The 20,545-nt window shown below is 37.0% G+C and overlaps 1 protein-coding gene across 1 annotated transcript in view; it reads left to right on the top strand.

Annotated features, from left to right (window-relative positions):
* Positions 1–20,545, top strand: part of SLC2A6 (solute carrier family 2 member 6) — a 152,583-nt gene extending 132,038 nt beyond the window's left edge. Inside the window, exons 6-10 of the mRNA XM_053695725.1 lie at positions 6,258–6,410; positions 13,501–13,609; positions 14,117–14,290; positions 18,134–18,279; positions 19,534–20,545. Of these exons, the coding sequence (XP_053551700.1) occupies positions 6,258–6,410; positions 13,501–13,609; positions 14,117–14,290; positions 18,134–18,279; positions 19,534–19,689 (738 nt within the window). The 3' untranslated portion in view covers positions 19,690–20,545. The remainder of the gene's footprint in view (positions 1–6,257; positions 6,411–13,500; positions 13,610–14,116; positions 14,291–18,133; positions 18,280–19,533) is intronic.

The following is a 20,545-nucleotide window of genomic DNA, read 5'->3' as shown; positions in this document are numbered from 1 at the left end:
TCATTTTGAGGGAGGTAATCAGTCACAGCAGACCTGTGACAGTGTGTTTTGACTGTGAGAAAAACGTTAATTATTAAATTGTTAATCCGTTTTTGGGTATTAAGGGGTTAATCATCCATTTACTGGTGGGTGCAATCCTTTGCTAACTTAATACATTTACTGTGAAAAATTGGTTGCTATAACTATTTTGGTTCATTGTTATTTCAACTGTGACAGCTTTTTGTGCTTCTTAAAGGCACAGTAGCGTTTTTTATATTGCTTGTAAATTTATTTAGAAAAGTATTTCCAAGCTTGCTAGTCTCATTGCTAGTCTGTTTAAACATGTCTGACACAGATGAATCTCTTTGTTCACTATGTTTAAAGGCCAATGTGGAGCCCAATAGAAATTTATGTACTAATTGCATTGATGCTACTTTAAATAAAAGTCAATCTTTACATGTAAAGAAATTATCACCAGACAACGAGGGGGAAGTTATGCCGACTAACTCTCCTCACGTGTCAGTACCTTCGCCTCCCGCTCAGGAGGTGCGTGATTTTGTGGCGCCAAGTACATCAGGGAGGCCCTTACAAATCACTTTGCAAGACATGGCTACTGTTATGACAGAAGTATTATCTAAATTGCCAGAATTAAGAGGCAAGCGCGATAGCTCTGGGTTAAGGACAGAGCGCGCGGATGAGGTGAGAGCCATGTCAGATACTGCGTCACAGTTTGCAGAACGTGAAGACGGAGAGCTTCATTCTGTGGGTGACGGATCTGATCCAGGGAGACTGGATTCAGAGATTTCTAATTTTAAATTTAAGCTTGAGAACCTCCGCATATTGCTAGGGGAGGTATTAGCGGCTCTGAATGATTGTAACACGGTTGCAATTCCAGAAAAATTATGTAGGTTGGATAGATACTATGCGGTACCGGTGTGTACTGATGTGTTTCCTATACCTAAAAGGCTTACAGAGATTATTAGCAATGAGTGGGATAGACCTGGTGTGCCCTTTTCCCCTCCTCCCATATTTAGGAAAATGTTTCCTATAGACGCCACCACACGAGACTTATGGCAGACGGTCCCTAAGGTGGAGGGAGCAGTTTCTACTTTAGCTAAGCGTACCACTATCCCGGTGGAGGATAGTTGTGCCTTTTCAGATCCAATGGATAAGAAATTAGAGGGTTACCTTAAGAAAATGTTTGTTCAACAAGGTTTTATCTTACAGCCCCTTGCATGCATTGTGCCTGTCACTGCTGCGGCGGCATTCTGGTTTGAGTCTCTGGAAGAGGCCATTCGCACAGCTCCATTGGATGAAATTATGAACAAGCTTAAAGCACTTAAGCTAGCTGACGCATTTGTTTCTGATGCCGTCGTACATTTAACCAAACTTACGGCTAAGAACTCCGGATTCGCCATCCAAGCGCGCAGAGCGCTATGGCTTAAATCCTGGTCAGCTGACGTGACTTCTAAATCTAAATTGCTTAATATTCCTTTCAAAGGGCAGACCTTATTCGGGCCCGGCTTGAAAGAAATTATAGCTGACATTACGGGAGGTAAGGGCCATGCTCTACCTCAGGACAGGGCCAAATCAAAGGCCAAACAGTCTAATTTTCGTGCCTTTCGTAACTTCAAGGCTGGAGCAGCATCAACTTCCTCCGCTCCAAAACAGGAAGGAGCTGTTGCTCGTTACAGGCAGGGCTGGAAAGTTAACCAGTCCTGGAACAAGGGCAAGCAGGCCAAGAAACCTGCTGCTGCCCCCAAGACAGCATGAAGAGAGGGCCCCCTATCCGGAAACGGATCTAGTGGGGGGCAGACTTTCTCTCTTCGCCCAGGCTTGGGCAAGAGATGTCCAGGATCCCTGGGCGTTGGAGATCATATCTCAGGGATATCTCCTGGACTTCAAAACTTCTCCTCCACGGGGGAGATTTCATCTTTCAAGGTTATCAGCAAACCAAATAAAGAAAGAGGCGTTTCTACGCTGTGTACAAGACCTTTTACTAATGGGGGTGATCCACCCAGTTCCGCGGACGGAACACGGGCAGGGATTCTATTCAAATCTATTTGTGGTTCCTAAGAAAGAGGGAACCTTCAGACCAATCTTGGACTTAAAAATCCTAAACAAATTTCTAAGAGTTCCATCATTCAAAATGGAAACTATTCGAACCATCCTTCCCATGATCCAAGAGGGTCAGTACATGACCACAGTGGATTTAAAGGATGCCTACCTTCACATACCGATTCACAAGGATCATTATCGGTACCTAAGATTTGCTTTCCTAGACAGGCATTACCAGTTTGTAGCTCTTCCCTTCGGATTAGCTACGGCTCCAAGAATCTTTACAAAAGTTCTGGGCTCACTTCTGGCGGTACTAAGACCGCGAGGCATAGCGGTGACTCCGTACCTAGACGACATTCTGATACAAGCGTCAAGTTTTCAAACTGCCAAGTCTCATACAGAGATAGTTCTGGCATTTCTGAGGTCGCATGGGTGGAAGGTGAACGTGGAAAAGAGTTCTCTATTACCACTTACAAGAGTTCCCTTTCTAGGGACTCTTATAGATTCTGTAGAGATGAAAATTTACCTGACAGAGGCCAGGTTATCAAAACTTCTAAATGCTTGCCGTGTCCTTCATTCCATTCCACACCCGTCAGTAGCTCAGTGCATGGAAGTAATCGGCTTAATGGTAGCGGCAATGGACATAGTACCATTTGCGCGCCTGCATCTCAGACCGCTGCAATTGTGCATGCTAAGTCAGTGGAACGGGGATTACTCAGATTTGTCCCCCCTACTAAGTCTGGATCAAGAGACCAGAGATTCTCTTCTATGGTGGCTCTCTCGGCCACATCTGTCCAAGGGGATGACCTTTCGCAGGCCAGATTGGACGATTGTAACAACAGACGCCAGCCTTCTAGGCTGGGGCGCAGTCTGGAACTCCCTGAAAGCTCAGGGATTATGGACTCAGGAGGAGAAACTCCTCCCAATAAATATTCTGGAATTAAGAGCAATATTCAATGCTCTCCTAGCTTGGCCTCAGTTAGCAACTCTGAGGTTCATCAGATTTCAGTCGGACAACATCACGACTGTGGCTTACATCAACCATCAAGGGGGAACCAGAAGTTCCCTAGCGATGTTGGAAGTCTCAAAGATAATTCGCTGGGCAGAGTCTCACTCTTGCCACCTGTCAGCGATTTACATCCCAGGCGTAGAGAACTGGGAGGCGGATTTTCTAAGTCGCCAGACTTTTCATCCGGGGGAGTGGGAACTTCATCCGGAGGTCTTTGCTCAACTGATTCTTCGTTGGGGCAAACCAGATCTGGATCTCATGGCGTCTCGCCAGAACGCCAAGCTTCCTTGTTACGGATCCAGGTCCAGGGACCCGGGAGCGGTGCTGATAGATGCTCTGACAGCCCCTTGGGTCTTCAACATGGCTTATGTGTTTCCACCATTCCCGATGCTTCCTCGTTTGATTGCCAAGATCAAACAGGAGAGAGCTTCTGTGATTCTGATAGCGCCTGCGTGGCCACGCAGGACCTGGTATGCAGACCTAGTGGACATGTCGTCCTGTCCACCGTGGTCTCTACCTCTGAGACAGGACCTACTAATTCAGGGTCCTTTCAAACATCCAAATCTAATTTCTCTGAGGCTGACTGCATGGAGATTGAACGCTTGATTCTATCAAAGCGTGGCTTCTCGGAGTCGGTTATTGATACCTTAATACAGGCTAGGAAGCCTGTTACCAGAAAAATTTATATGGCGTAAATATTTATATTGGTGCGAATCCAAGAGTTACTCATGGAGTAAGGTTAGGATTCCTAGGATATTGTCCTTTCTACAAGAGGGTTTAGAAAAGGGCTTATCTGCTAGTTCGTTAAAGGGACAGATTTCTGCTCTGTCTATTCTTCTACACAAACGTCTGGCTGAAGTTCCAGACGTTCAGGCTTTAACTAGGATTAAGCCTGTGTTTAAGACTGTTGCTCCGCCGTGGAGCTTAAACTTAGTTCTTAATGTTCTTCAAGGCGTTACATTTGAACACCTTCATTCCATTGATATCAAGCTGTTATCCTGGAAGGTTTTGTTTTTGATGGCAATTTCCTCGGCTCGAAGAGTCTCTGAGTTATCTGCCTTACATTGTGATTCTCCTTATCTGATTTTTCATTCAGACAAGGTAGTTCTGCGTACTAAACCTGGGTTCTTACCTAAGGTAGTTACTAACAGGAATATCAATCAAGAGATTGTTGTTCCATCACTGTGTCCTAACCCTTCTTCAAAGAAGGAACGACTTTTGCATAATTTGGACGTAGTCCGTGCCCTGAAGTTCTATTTGCAGGCAACTAAAGATTTTCGTCAAACTTCTTCCCTGTTTGTCGTTTACTCTGGACAGAGAAGAGGTCAAAAGGCTTCGGCTACCTCTCTCTCTTTTTGGCTTCGTAGCATAATACGTTTAGCCTATGAGACTGCTGGACAGCAGCCTCCTGAAAGGATTACAGCTCATTCCACTAGAGCTGTGGCTTCCACCTGGGCCTTTAAAAATGAGGCCTCTGTTGAACAGATTTGCAAGGCTGCGACTTGGTCTTCGCTTCACACCTTTTCAAAATTTTACAAATTTGACACTTTTGCTTCTTCGGAGGCTATTTTTGGGAGAAAGGTTCTACAGGCAGTGGTTCCTTCTGTTTAATGTTCCTGCCTTGTCCCTCCCTTCATCCGTGTACTTTAGCTTTGGTATTGGTATCCCACAAGTAATGGATGATCCGTGGACTGGATACACTTAACAAGAGAAAACATAATTTATGCTTACCTGATAAATTTATTTCTCTTGTAGTGTATCCAGTCCACGGCCCGCCCTGTCTTTAAGGCAGATCTAAATTTTAATTAAACTCCAGTAACCACTGCACCCTATGGTTTCTCCTTTCTCGTCTGCTTTGGTCGAATGACTGAAAATGACATGTGAGGGGAGGAGCTATATAGCAGCTCTGCTTGGGTGATCCTCTTGCAGCTTCCTGTTAGGAAGAGATATATTCCATAAGTAATGGATGACCCGTGGACTGAACACACTACAAGAGAAATAAATTTATCAGGTAAGCATACATTATGTTTTTTGTGTACGTTATTATGGTCTGGTTATTGTTTTTTTAATAAATATTATAAATTCATTTGAAAATTGCAGCTGGCAAAGAGCTATGTCTGGTGGAATCAACGCTAATGAAACTTTTTGTATTTAACCCTTTCGTGACAGGGTTAAAGTGCCTACATCGGAACAACTGTTCCGATGTAGACAAATTGAAACTACGCGATCGTGCATACGATCGCGAGATTTCAATTATTGGATCGCATCTGGGGGGCGTCCCTACAATCCTAGGAACGCCCTCCAGACCGCGATTAAATCCTTGAAGCACAGAAGGCTTCAGGACAGCCGTTAGCTATGACGTTCATAACGGCTTTAAAGCCCAGTCTAATTATGACGGAATAGAACGTCATAACGGCTTTAAACGGTTAAAAGTGTAAAAAATCAAATGCTCTATTTTCTTATAGCATTTTATTTATAACCAAATAAAAACTGCACTCTTGTCCCACTCCCCATTTTCCTCCAGGGGAAAATGTCATCAGTGATTGGATGTACTCTTGTTTCTCATTTGCTTAGCAGCTGCATTCTTATCTGGAGTGACACAGGAGCACAACATTTGTTAAACACAAAGTCAAAGAAAGGGATGTATTTGTAAGGGAAATTAAACCCAAACTTTTTCTTTAATGATTCTGATAGAGCATGCTGTTTTAAACAACTTTCTAATTCACTTCCATTATGTAATTTACTTTGATTTTTTATCTTTTGTTAAAAAGCATATCTAGGTAGGCTCAGGAGCGGTCATGCATTACTGGGAGCTAGCGGCTGCACTATGCTTCTTGTCATTGGTTCACTCAGTGTGTTCAGCTAGCTCCCTCTAGTGCATCACTGCTCCTTCACCAAAGAATAGAGAGAAAATTAAGCAAATTTGATGACAGACGTACATTGGAAAGTTGTTTAAAAAGGTTTGTTCTGTCTAAATCATGAAAGAAACGTTTGTTTTTCATGTCCCTTTAATGTGCTGTAATAAAATAAAAATTATTTTAACTAGCATGTCTATGTAATGTTTTAAAGTATTTGTATGTGTTCATTCATCCTATTATTTACAATTGTAAGGGGCAAAACAAAGATCTGTGGGTGGAGCATTAGCAGCAATATTTTGAGTTGTTGGTGAATGTCTTGGTAGCTACTAATATGGTAAGTTTTTGTATTCTAGAACAGCTCTCTCAAGTTGGTAGAACTCACCGACCGGCACTATTACAAGCCTATCCTTATTGCCATGCTAATGAGGTTTTTGCAGCAGCTCTCAGGAATTACTCCAATTCTAACTTACCTGGAGTCGATCTTCAACAAAACCAACGTCATTCTGGTAAGACACAATCACAGCTTTTGTACTTTTCCAAATGTAACAAGTTAAAGGGACACTAAACCCAAAATGTTTCTGTCATGATTCAGACAGAGAATACAATTTTAAACAACATTCCAATTTACTTCTATTATCTAATTTGCTTCATTCTTTAGCTATCCTTTGTTGAAGATATAGTAATGCACATGGGTGAGCCAATTACACGAAGCATCTATGTGCAGCAACCAATCAGCAGCTACTGACGCTATCTAGATACACTTTTCAGCAAAGGATATCAATAGAATGAAGCAAATTAGATAATAAAAGTAAATTAGAAAGTTGTTTAAAATTGCATGCTCTTTCTGAATCACAAAAGAAAAAAATTTGAGTTTCATGTCCTTTAACTTTGTTTTTTAATGAAAAAAAGTAACAAGATTAAAATAAAATACTTTTAATACCAAAACATTTAAACATCCACTTGACAGGTGAAGACAGCCAATCACAGGCTGCATCAGCTGACTAATTTAGTCCTATAACAGAAGTGAAGAGTTGAAATGTAAAAGTGACATTATTTTTTGTTATTTGTTTTGCAAATGAATAATAAAGTTGTCTTCTGTTTCTATCCAACACCAAATACGTTAGACTAGCAGTGTAACTTAAAGGACCAGTCAATACAGTAGATTTGCAAAAACAACAAATGCATGACAGCATACGCTGACGGCATTTATCATTGCACAAGCATTTCTAGTGAAATGCTTGTGCAATGCCGCCCCCTGCACATCTGTGGCCAATCAGCCTCTAGCAGGGGGTGTCAATCAACCCCGTCGTATATGATCGGGATGATTGCCGTCTGCCACCTCAGAGGTGGAGGACGAGTTAAGGAGCAGCGGTTTTAAGACCGCTGCTTCTTAACTTAAATTTCCAGTGAGCCTGAAGGCTCGTGCGGAAACAGCTGCATCCGCAGCTTAGTAATTCGGCCCCTTTGTCTAAACTTCAAATGAGAAGCAGATTTTTTTGACAAATTTTAAAGTTATGTCTGTTTCCCATCCCAATGTATCATGTGACAGCCATCAGCCAATCATAAATGCTTATACATATATTCTGTGAATTCTTGCACATGCTCAGTAAGAGCTGGTGACTCCAAAAGTGTAAATATAAAAAGACTGTGCACAGTTGTTTAAAATTGCTGCTCTATCTGAATCTTGAAAGTTTTTTTTTAAATAGTTTTTATTGAGGTTTCGTATACGATACAATATATAACCAGCAATGTAAATGGTGTACAAGTACAATAGAGAAGCAAAAGTGAGATCAGATCAGTTGTAGCAACAGAAAAACACACAATCGAATCTGTTGCATTACAGATAAAGTTAAGTTAAAAGGTACAGGTTTGCATGTTTGGTAAACATATAGATAACAGAACTATAATTTAAATGTCACTATATAACAAGCGTACTGATTTGCTTTTGGTAACCAATGTAAAAGTTCTAAACCTCTGTTTTAAATTTAAGTATAAATCTCTCTAAATATAATTCTTTGGGAAAGAGTATAATATTAAGTTATTTCCAAAATAAAAATATTGAGTACAAGGCATGTGAATTATAAATGAAAATAAAAATAATATATTTTTTGTTAACATATATGGGTAGCTAAATATGATATTAAGTGCGGTATATATCGAGGGAAACCGCGATATAAGTCTCTGGTTAAAATAAAAAAGAATCAGAGGGTAGGAGTCCGGCCAATTAACTATATGAAATAACTCTTATAGGGCCTGTTTATGAAGGGGGTACTATTGGGCTTATTGCGTTATATCTTTTTAAATACTAATGATTAAGAGGTTGAGATCAAAATGGAGGTAACTTCTAAATAGGCTGTGAAATCTGCTTCTGAAATAATAGGGTACATTGTGGCTTATGTTAGCTCAAGGCTAAAGTGCAGTTGTTTTAGATACTATATCAATGGGGAAAAACTCAGGGGTATAAATTGTTATCAATGATAGTGGAATATATTGAGGACTGTGTTGCTGCAGTATAAAAATATCATTGTAACAGTTAGTACTACAAAGACTGCTATTTTCCATTCTCTCATCCAATCAAACTCTGCCGACTGGGTATGGGCCCTATACCCAGCAACAGGTGACTGTATGAGTAAGCAGGAATCTATCACAACTAGAAATAACACAAGCCCCGCCAAACCAAGATACAACAAAACAGGTGAATTCACATATATATGTGTTATGTAAGACATCACTTTTCAAGGGCTGCACCCAAATATTGAGACATATGATAGCACGTATACATATGATGGCACGTATACATATGATGGTACGTATACATATGATGGCACATATACATATGAGGGCACGTATACATATGATGGCACGTATACATATGATAGCACGTATACATATGATGGCACGTATACATATGATGGTACGTATACATATGATGGCACATATACATATGATAGCACGTATACATATGATGGCACGCATACATATGATGGCACGTATACATATGATGGTACGTATACATATGATGGCACATATACATATGATAGCACATATACATATGATGGCACGTATACATATGATGGCACGTATACATATGATGGCAGGTATACATATGATGGCACATATACATATGATGGCACGTATACATATGATGGCACATATACATATGATGGCACATATACATATGATGGCACGTATACATATGATGGCACATATACATATGATGGCACATATACATATGATGGCACGTATACATATGATGGCACGTATACATATGATGGCACATATACATATGATGGCACGTATACATATGATGGCACATATACATATGATAGCACATATACATATGATGGCACATATACATATGATGGCACGTATACATATGATGGCACATATACATATGATGGCACGTATACATATGATGGCACATATACATATGATGGCACATATACATATGATGGCACATATACATATGATGGCACGTATACATATGATGACACATATACATATGATGGCACATATACATATGATGGCACATATACATATGATGGCACATATACATATGATGGCACATATACATATGATGGCACGTATACATATGATGGCACGTATACATATGATGGCACGTATACATATGATGGCACATATACATATGATGGCACGTATACATATGATGGCACATATACATATGATGGCACGTATACATATGATGGTACATATACATATGATGGCACGTATACATATGATGGCACGTATACATATGATGGCACGTATACAAGCTATCTAAGAGAAAATTAGATGTACAAGGACATGTGATACATATGATGCATAATTTTTGCCAATAGACACCCACCATCTGAGCAATGATGTATAAAAATGATAAGCATACTAAATAGTTTGAAAATAAAAACAAGAAGAGAGCGCCTCATAGTGTGAATCTGTATTGTCAGATGGTATCTGCTCTTATAATATAGCGCTTACCAGATAGAGTGGCACTGTGCTATGACCAGTGCAGATGAACAGACTAGCACTTAACAGTGGCTAGTGCACTGGACCCCAATATCCTTGTAGTAATCACTGTAGCCTCTCATAGAGTGTGGGAGGTATTCTGTCTTTGAACTTCCACCACAAATGCTTGTTTGTTGAACCAAACAATGACAAACTTCCGATTTTGTTAAAAAGTAGTAAAATGCTTTATTGGTTTAAAAGCATAAGTAACGCTTGCCAGGGTAAATGATAAGCATACTAAATAGTTTACCTTACGTTATTAACATTTTAGGTGAATATGTCACAAGAAAACACAATTATACAAATAGGAATCATAACACATGAGCAGGCATGTCTCTAAGTAGTAGGTAAAATTAGTGATAAAATAAGTGTATAAGTCTAGAGTCTTTAAATGGAAAATAAATAAAAGACAACATTAAAGAGTCGCCTCTAGTTTGAATACTTAAGGTTATTAAGCGAGTAGTACAAAAAACTGTGAACGATTATATCAGGTTGAAAAAGGCCCTAATATATATATATATAATCTGTATAATTTAGCCTCAGTAGATTACTACAACAAACCTTGGGTACAATAAACTACTTAATAGCAAAACAATTAGCATTGAGTGTTTAGAAGAAGAAATAAATCTAGGTTATAGGTCCCAATTTATATATTGTTATATTGCTCAAACATTGAATTAGAGGTGTTTAAGCAGATTGCTGGTTAGAGGGAGGATACCACACAACTTACTGAGGAGAAAAGATCCTTCTATCTTTTCAAATGTAATAGAGTTAGGAGGTGGTAGTAAGTGCGCTAAAAGAAGCTAAAGGTATCCTTAATTGAAATTTTTTTGGGTATATGTAGTATATATATTAGAAATTGTAAAAAATATCTATAGTGCAAAAATGAATCATATGTGATAAGAGGTTCTGCAATCCTATTTAGAATAAGTGGAGGGTAATATATCTATGAAAATGTATCTATCCAAGTTATCGGTGAAAAACCATAAAAGTTTTATGATCCCTACAATGGGAAACTACAAAATTTAAGCTAAAACAAGGGGACGTCTCCCCAAAGATAAAATGTTAAAATCAATATTTAACAGGTTGATATTCCACACCAGGTACTTTGTAAGAATAAATGCTTTGCTGAAAATTGTATTTGTAATCCACTCTGTTTATACAGGGAAAATCAGTCTCTTTGTATTACATCAACTATTTGTGAAATGTCGTTGCCTTGTAAATAGGCTTTGCTGACCAGGCTCGAAGCTGAGCAATAAAGCAGTAGTGAGACTTCTTATAACACGATACAGTCAGTTTACCTTATTTGTCATCGGTACACTTCAACACATTGGGGCCCATTTATCAAGCTCTGAACGGAGCTTGTGGGCCCGTGTTTCTGGCGAGTCTTCAGACTCGCCAGAAACAGCAGTTATGAAGCAGCGGTCTAAAGAGCAGGTGGACAGGAATCGCCACAATTCAACCCGATCGAGTACAATCGGGTTGATTGACACCTCCCTGCTGGCGGCCCATTGGCCGCGAGTCTGCAGGGGGCGGCGTTGCACCAGCAGCTCTTGTGAGCTGCTGGTGCAATGCTGAATACGGAGAGCTTAGGAAAATAATTAAAATAAAAACGTTTTTACATAGAAAATAAATATAAGTCCAGCTATTTAAACCTATATAACCTTTTTTCTGACAAATATCAGTGATTTTACATTTTGAAAGAGAATCAGTTTATATTAATACATCATGTAAACTGAGTTTAAGGGCTGAGATTAAATATTTATTGTATATAAAAGAGGAAGATAATTAATAACCCAGATCACAATATTAAAAAAGGACCAGTAAAAATTATGTGGTTTATAGCTACTTAATGGAATTAAGAGGACAGTAAAGGAGCATGAAACCCAAACGATAGAAGATACAGTTTTAATTAACTTTACATTTTACTTTTATTATTACAATTGATTCATTCTCTTGGTATCCTTTGATGAAGGATCGCTACTGGGAGCAAGCTGAACACATCTGCTGAGCCAATGACAAGAGGCATATACGCACAGCCACAAATCAGCAGCTAGTAGTGCATTGCGGTATGCCTTTCAACAAAGGATACCAAAAGAACAAAGCTAATTAGACAATAGAAGTAATTTGGTAAGCTGTTTAAAAGTGCATGTTTTATCTGAATCATGAAAGTTTTCATTTTGGCTTTACTGTCACTTTAAGGTTAAAATTAATCTTTCATGAATTAGATAGAGCATGCAATTGTAAGTATTTTTATATTGTATTTTACTATTAATTTTTTACCGGATCATATGTATTTTACTATTATTATTTGCCGGATCATATGTATTTTACTATTATTATTTACCGGATTTACTATTATTATTTACCGGATCATATGTATTTTACTATTATTATTTTACTGGATCATATGTATTTTACTATTATTATTTTACCGGATCATATATATTTTACTATTATTATTTTACCAGATCATATGTATTTTACTATTATTATTTACCGGATTTACTATTATTATTTACCGGATCATATGTATTTTACTATTATTATTTTACTATTATTATTTTACCGGATCATATATATTTTACTATTATTATTTTACCAGATCATATGTATTTTACTATTATTATTTACCGGATTTACTATTATTATTTACCGAATCATATGTATTTTACTATTATTATTTTACCGGATCATATGTATTTTACTATTATTATTTTACCGGATCATATGTATTTTACTATTATTATTTTACTATTATTATTTTACCGGATCATATATATTTTACTATTATTATTTTACCAGATCATATGTATTTTACTATTATTATTTACCGGATTTACTATTATTATTTACCGAATCATATGTATTTTACTATTATTATTTACCGAATCATATGTATTTTACTATTATTATTTTACCGGATCATATGTATTTTACTATTATTATTTCCCGGATCATATGTATTTTACTATTATTATTTGCCGGATCATATGTATTTTACTATTATTATTTCCCGGATCATATGTATTTTACTATTATTATTTGCCGGATCATATGTATTTTACTATTATTATTTTACTGGATCATGTGTATTTTACTATTATTATTTACCGGATCATATGTATTTTACTATTATTATTTTACCGGATCATATGTATTGTACTATTATTATTTACCAGATCATATGTATTGTACTATTATTATTTACCGGGTCATATGTATTTTACTATTATTATTTTACCTGATCATATGTATTTTACTATTATTATTTTACCGGGTCATATGTATTTTACTATTATTATTTTACCGGATCATATGTATTTTACTATTATTATTTTACCGGGTCATATGTATTTTACTATTATTATTTTACCGGATCATATGTATTTTACTATTATTATTTTACCGGATCATATGTATTTTACTATTATTATTTTACCTGATCATATGTATTTTACTATTATTATTTTACCGGGTCATATGTATTTTACTATTATTATTTTACCGGATCATATGTATTTTACTATTATTATTTACCGGATCATATGTATTTTACTATTATTATTTACCGGATCATATGTATTTTGACAGAGAGGTGGATATGACGCTGCTATTGTTGGAGTTGTACGTCTGGTGTCTGTTTTAATTGCCGCTAGTATTATGGATAAAGCAGGCAGGAAGATCCTTCTATTTATATCAAGTAAGTGTATTTGCTGTGAGGAGAGAGGTGGATATTATATCCCATAGAGCGTGACTTGTGACTGGTCCCCTGTAAAAGCTCAAGAAATTGTAAACACTGTATAAATAAGCATATCATTAGCAGTGTATATGCCAAAAAGGCATGCGTACAGGGACCCAGACACAAGGATTTCTGATATGTCTGTCTATCTAGCTCTATTTATCTGTATATCTATCTACCTCTATCTATCTATTTATATATATATATATATATATATATGTGTGTATGTATCTATGATCTATCTCTATATTTATCTGTCTACCTATATATATCTATATCTATCTGTCTATCTATCAACTATCTGTCTATCTATATGTATCTATATATTATCTGTTTCTATCTGTCTGTATCTATCTATTATCAATATATCATCTATCTCTCTATATTTATCATCTATCTATAATATATCTATTTATCTGTATTATGTAATGCTTTGCAGATGCAGTGAAATGTTGACTGTTGTTGTAGGTTTCCTGATGTTTATCTCGTCTCTGTCCATGGGGCTGTATATCCATTTCACTGTAGACAAACATGTAAACGGCACTAACATCACGGCTGCTCTGAGCCAAGCCGACTCCTCACCAGAGCCAGTGAACTATATAACCATAATCCCCCTTATCTGCATCATGTTGTATATTCTGGGTAAGTGAAACAACATCATTATTAAACAATGAGTGCCTGGCTATTGTACATTTGTTCAGCAGGACAGGACAAAAAACAAAGTCTCATGGATCAGATAGAGCAGCAATTTTATTTTATTTCTATTATATAATTTGCTTCATTATCTAGGTATCCTTTGTTGAATAGTGTACATAGGTAGTCCATTAGCAGTGATGCACTACTGAGAGCTAACTGCTGATTGGTGGTTACATATGTCTCTTGTCTCACAGATGTACTCAGCTAGCTCCCAGTAGTGCATGTTGCTCTGTAGATGAGTTTAGCTATAAGTTAAACACACATTTATATGTAACAGTACAATAACAAAATGTGTTTGTAATATGAAATAGTAGTGTCAGGTGTAAATGTGAGTAAATCAGTAGTGTAAGGTGTACATTTGAGTAAATCAGTACTGTAAGGTGTAAATGTGAGTGAATCAGTAGTATGGTGTACATGTGAGAAAACCAGTAGTGTAAGGTGTAAATGTGAGTAAATCAGTACTGTAAGGTGTAAATGTGAGTAAATCAGAAGTGTAAGGTGTAAATGTGAGTAAATCAGTACTGTAAGGTGTAAATGTGAGTAAATCAGTACTGTAAGATGTAAATGTGAGTAAATCAGTAGTACGGTGTAAGTGTGAGTAAATCAGTACTGTAAGGTGTAAATGTGAGTAAATCAGTACTGTAAGATGTAAATGTGAGTAAATCAGTAGTATGGTGTAAGTGTGAGTAAATCAGTACTGTAAGGTGTAAATGTGAGTAAATCAGTACTGTAAGGTGTAACTGTGAGTAAATCAGTAGTACGGTGTAAGTGTGAGTAAATCTGTACTGTAAGGTGTAAATGTGAGTAAATCAGTACTGTAGGGTGTAAATGTGAGTGAATCAGTAGTAAGGTGTAAATGTGAGTAAATACATAGTGTAAGGTGTACATGTGAGTAAATCAGTACTGTAAGGTTTAAATGTGAGTAAATCAGTACTGTAGGGTGTAAATGTGAGTAAATCAGTAGTAAGGTGTAAATGTGAGTAAATCAGTAGTGTAAGGTGTAAATGTGAGTAAATCAGTAGTAAGGTGTACATGTGAGTAAATCAGTACTGTAAGGTGTAAATGTGAGTAAATAAGTAGTGTAAGGTGTACATGTGAGTAAATCAGTAGTGTAAGGTGTAAATGTGAGTAAATCAGTACTGTAAGGTGTAAATGTGAGTAAATCAGTAGTAAGGTGTAAATGTGAGTGAATCAGTAGTAAGGTGTAAATGTGAGTAAATCAGTAGTGTAAGGTGTAAATGTGAGTAAATCAGTACTGTAAGGTTTAAATGTGAGTAAATCAGTAGTGTAAGGTGTAAATGTGAGTAATTCAGTACTGTAAGGTGTAAATGTGAGTAAATCAGTACTGTAAGGTATAAATGTGAGTAAATTAGTAGTGTAAGGTGTAAATGTGAGTAAACCAGTACTGTAAGGTGTAAATGTGAGTAAATCAGTAGTGTAAGGTATAAATGTGTCTAAATCAGTAGTGTAAGGTGTAAATGTGAGTAAATCAGTACTGTAAGGTGTAAATGTGAGTAAATCAGTAGTAAGGTGTAAATGTGAGTAAATCAGTAGTGTAAGGTGTAAATTTGAGTAAATCAGTAGTGTAAGGTGTAAATGTGAGTAAATCAGTACTGTAAGGTGTAAATGTGAGTAAATCAGTAGTGTAAGGTGTAAGTGTGAGTAAATCAGTATTGTAAGGTGTAAATGTGAGTAAATCAGTACTGTAAGGTGTAAATGTGAGTAAATCAGTAGTGTAAGGTATAAATGTGAGTAAATCAGTAGTGTAAGGTGTAAATATGAGTAAATCTGTACTGCAAGGTGTAAATGTGAGTAAATCAATACTGTAAGGTGTAAATGTGAGTAAATCCGTACTGTAGGGTGTAAATGTGAGTAAATTAGTAGGGTAAGGTGTAAATGTGAGTAAATCAGTAGTGTAAGGTGTAAGTGTGAGTAAATCAGTACTGTAAGGTGTAAATGTGAGTAAATCAGTAGTGTAAGGTGTAAATGTGAGTAAATCAGTAGTGTAAGGTGTAAATGTGAGTAAATCAGTAGTGTAAGGTGTACATGTGAGTAAATGTAAGGTATAAGTGTGAGTTAATCAGTGGTGTAAGGTGTGCATGTGAGCAAATCAGTAGTAAGGTGTGCATGTGAGTTAATCAGTACTGTAAGGTGTAAATTTGAGTAAATCAGTACTGTAAGGTGTAAATGTGAGTAAATCAGTACTGTAAGGTTTAAATGTGAGTAAATCAGTAGTGTAAGGTGTAAATGTGAGTAAATTTGTACTGTAAGGTGTAAATGTGAGTAAATCAGTACTGTTAGGTGTAAATGTGAGTAAATCCGTACTGTACTAATCAGTAGTGTAAGGTGTAAATGTGAGTAAATAAGTACTGTAAGGTGTACATGTGAGTAAATCAGTACTGTAAGGTTTAAATGTGAGTAAATCAGTAGTGTAAGGTGTAAATGTGAGTAAATCTGTACTGTAAAGTGTAAATGTGAGTAAATCAGTACTGTAAGGTGTAAATGTGAGTAAATCCGTACGGTAAGGTGTAAATGTGAGTAAATCAGTAGTGTAAGGTGTAAATGTGAGTAAATCAGTACTGTAAGGTGTAAATGTGAGTAAATCAGTAGTAAGGTGTAAGTGTGAGTAAATCAGTAGTGTAAGGTGTAAATGTGAGTAAATCAGTAGTAAGGTGTAAGTGTGAGTTAATCAGTACTGTAAGGTGTAAATGTGAGCAAATATTTTTATTTCACAAATAAGTTTTTATTTATTTAAATATAGTTGTATTTTAATTTAAAGTTAGGGGTGTGAGGTTTATGGGTTAATAATTTAATTTAGTGTTTTGCTATGTGGGGGGCCGGCGGTTTAGGGATTTATAACTTTACTATAGTGTCAGTGATGTCGTGGAGCGGCGGAATAGGGGTTAATCATTTTTATTAATGTTGGCGATGTCGGGAGCGGCAGATTAGGGGTTAATACATTTATTTAATAGTCGCGATGTGGGTGGCTGGCAGATTAGGGGTTAATAGGTTTAATATAGTGTTTCTGATTCGGGAGGGTGGCGGTTTAGGGGTTAATAGGTAGTTTATGGGTGTTAGTGTACTTTGTAACACTTTAGTTATGAGTTTTGTGAAACATTTTTGTGGCTCAAAACTCATAACTACTTCTTTCAGATGGCGGTATGGATCGTGTCGGTATAGGCTGTAACGCAAGCTTTTTAGCCTCACCGCACAACCTGTAATACCGGCACTATGAAAATCCCATGCACAAACGTAATTTTTTTGAGTGCGGAATGGACGTTGCATTACAGGCTAAAATGCTTGTGTTACAGCTATACCGACACAACTCGCAATAGCTGCGTTACTGCCATTACTCTGAAATTGCCATTTTTTCAGCGTTAAAAGCCGCAACGCAAAACTCGTAATCTACCTGTCTGTGTATAAAACGGTATCCTTATTTTAACACCAGGTCAGCAGATCTAGAATGTCACCAGGTGCCAGTCTGTTATACCTAGTCACTGACTGGTCTGTGCTCATGCACACTGAGTGTACTCAGCTCCTGGATAAACTCAGTAATTGGCACAGGGTGATGATCTCAATGTTAAATAAATTCTCAAAAAGTACAAGGCAGACTTTTTTAAATTCTCAGTGATGAAATACGGCAGCATGATAATATTTTGGGGTTGTACAACCCAACAGATTATTATAAGGCTTGAATCCAGGCTCATTATATTAGTGCATTCTTCATTTTAAGCCAGGAGAATAGCCCATATGATTGTGACAGACTTTCTCATCTTGTGTGTTTACCAGGTTACGCCTTAGGTTGGGGGCCAATTACCTGGTTGCTCATGTCAGAGATCCTGCCCCTGAAATCCAGAGGGATAGCGTCAGGCATTTGCGTGGTGGTGAGCTGGATAACAGGCTTTTCACTTACTGAGGCCTTCTTCCCAGCGGTGGTAAGTACTGTGCTACCCAACATGCTGCACAGAGCAGAATTTCTTCCTTTTTGGTACAGAGATAATATCTCTAGTTCTAGAGGTAGTAAACACCAATTGATTTTGTAAATACAACTCCTACTGTTGCTCAAGATTCTAAACTGATACACTGTACACCGAGAGAAATCTCATGACAGCATATGCACAAATACACATATGTGTTATTATGTATCATTTGTAAAAGGAGAAAAAACACCAGTTGTTACACGCAACTCTTACCTTGCGTTATTGTCTTAAATTTGTCAGTGTTTTAGTAACCTATTGCCTTACTGGCAGCTCTAGACTTGAAACTCCTCAAAATTAGCATTGAAATTATTAATTGCACTGTGTAGTAAGAACAGATGAGGGTCCTCTTAAACTCTTTAATACTATGGGGGGGGGCAGACAGCTGAGGAAAATACACATTTACTTACTGGTGGGGGAAATGGAACATTTTAATAATTGTATATAAAAAAAAAAAATAATAATGAAAAAGTATGAAATTTTTTAAATATTCCAGATTTTGGAATTATGAATTGTATTACTAAAAATAGTTCCTAAATTTTTGTATTCAGCACTAATGTGCACACATTTCTGACTAACATATTGCCTTTGTAAAAATAACATTGTTGACACATTTTAATATTATTATATATGATCTGTGCTAAAAATGTCATATTGAGGACATATATAGATTGTTTAAGAGGATATATTCATGATCCTATAAAACCTACAATATGAACAATATTGGTCAAAAATGAGCCAGAAGATTTTGTTCACTGAGCCATAAGGCTGCACTATGTTCCAACATGTGCAGCGGCAGAGACAGATTTGTGTTGTATGTATAAGCTGGTCAGTATTTTAATAAGACATTCTGAGTACTCGTTATTAGGTAAAATAGATAACTAACAGGAGGGAGACATTAGTTCTGTATTTTTATTTATTCTGTAATGAGCTCTACTGAAGATGAAATCTTGTAAGCACAGAGAAGGAATAGAACTACAGGATTTCTGTATAGAGACTGAAGCGACTTCCTCTTGTATGTTAAATCCACATGCAGTTACAAAGGATGGAGTAAAAACATGACCAATTATTAATGTATTTCCAAATAAGTGTAAATGGTTGGCGAGTGCAGCTAATTAAAGGCACCAGGGTCCGAGACATCAGTATTTTACTGGACAACCGATGCAGCTATAACTTGTATGGCTAAACCTTATTTTTACTTTTTTTTTCCAGAAAGCTTTTTCTTTGGAAACACCATTTTTTTTCTTCACGGTTATCTGCATGTTCGGCTTTATCTTCAATTACTGTTGTGTCCCTGAAACTAAAGGACGGACACTGGAACAAATTGAGTCTTTCTTCCGAACTGGACGACGTTCCTTCATAAGATAGGAACAAGCTCTCCCTCATACTTGTGGGCTGGTAAAGTGCCAATGATGTGCACGTGCCTGTGCAGAAAACACAAGGACCTAACTTTAGAGCGGCCATCTTTGTTTGGGTTGGTTTTCTGACTATTCTATATTGCAAGTTTTATTACCATTAAACAGGCTGTGATTTAAGTTACTACAGAACAGAAATGGCAAGCTGAAATCTCACTGTAAATGCACAGCAAAAGTATGCTCAGGAAGAAGCCAGCCTGCTGCACAACGTGATATCACATTAGTGGCTGCAAGGAGAAAGAGGAAATATTCCAGCACTTTGTGGGTTGTTGTTTATTAGAAATTACTGTCTAGCTAAACAGATGAGTCACTTGTAGAAATTCCAGTATGTGTCCATACGACTCATGTGACCTCTACAGGGGAAGAAACGAAAGCGCTGGACTCCTGTGCATGCGCTAGTTGTCCTATCACCAAAACATCTCTACATACTGTATAAGTGAGGGACCTCTGTGCTCTTGTACCCACACTCTCAGACTTTCATTTTATATTGTATTAAAACAAATTACAAAACAATGTTATTTTATAAGCTATGTATTAAAAAATTGTTTCTTTCATATTCGATTCACTGTGGGCTAGGTATCAGGAAATGAAACGTCATTCAGGGGCCCTAAAGATCTCTGGTCTCGTGAAATTATATTAAAAATTTTAAGAGGCTGCGGTAGAAAATTACCTCCCAGTTAAGGAATGTGGAAGGGAGAGAGCCCAGCCCACTTTAAAAAGTGTTTCTGCAGCATATTTGAATACAATTAACTTTTATAAGCTGCTTCCTTGAGTGCATTGTCTTAATAAAGGGACACAATTCTAAAACA

Source organism: Bombina bombina, chromosome 12 (assembly GCF_027579735.1).
Source record: "Bombina bombina isolate aBomBom1 chromosome 12, aBomBom1.pri, whole genome shotgun sequence".
Lineage (NCBI taxonomy): Eukaryota > Metazoa > Chordata > Amphibia > Anura > Bombinatoridae > Bombina > Bombina bombina.
The sequence above is the reverse complement of the archived record's forward strand: the minus strand, read 5'-3'. Positions and strand labels throughout refer to the sequence as shown.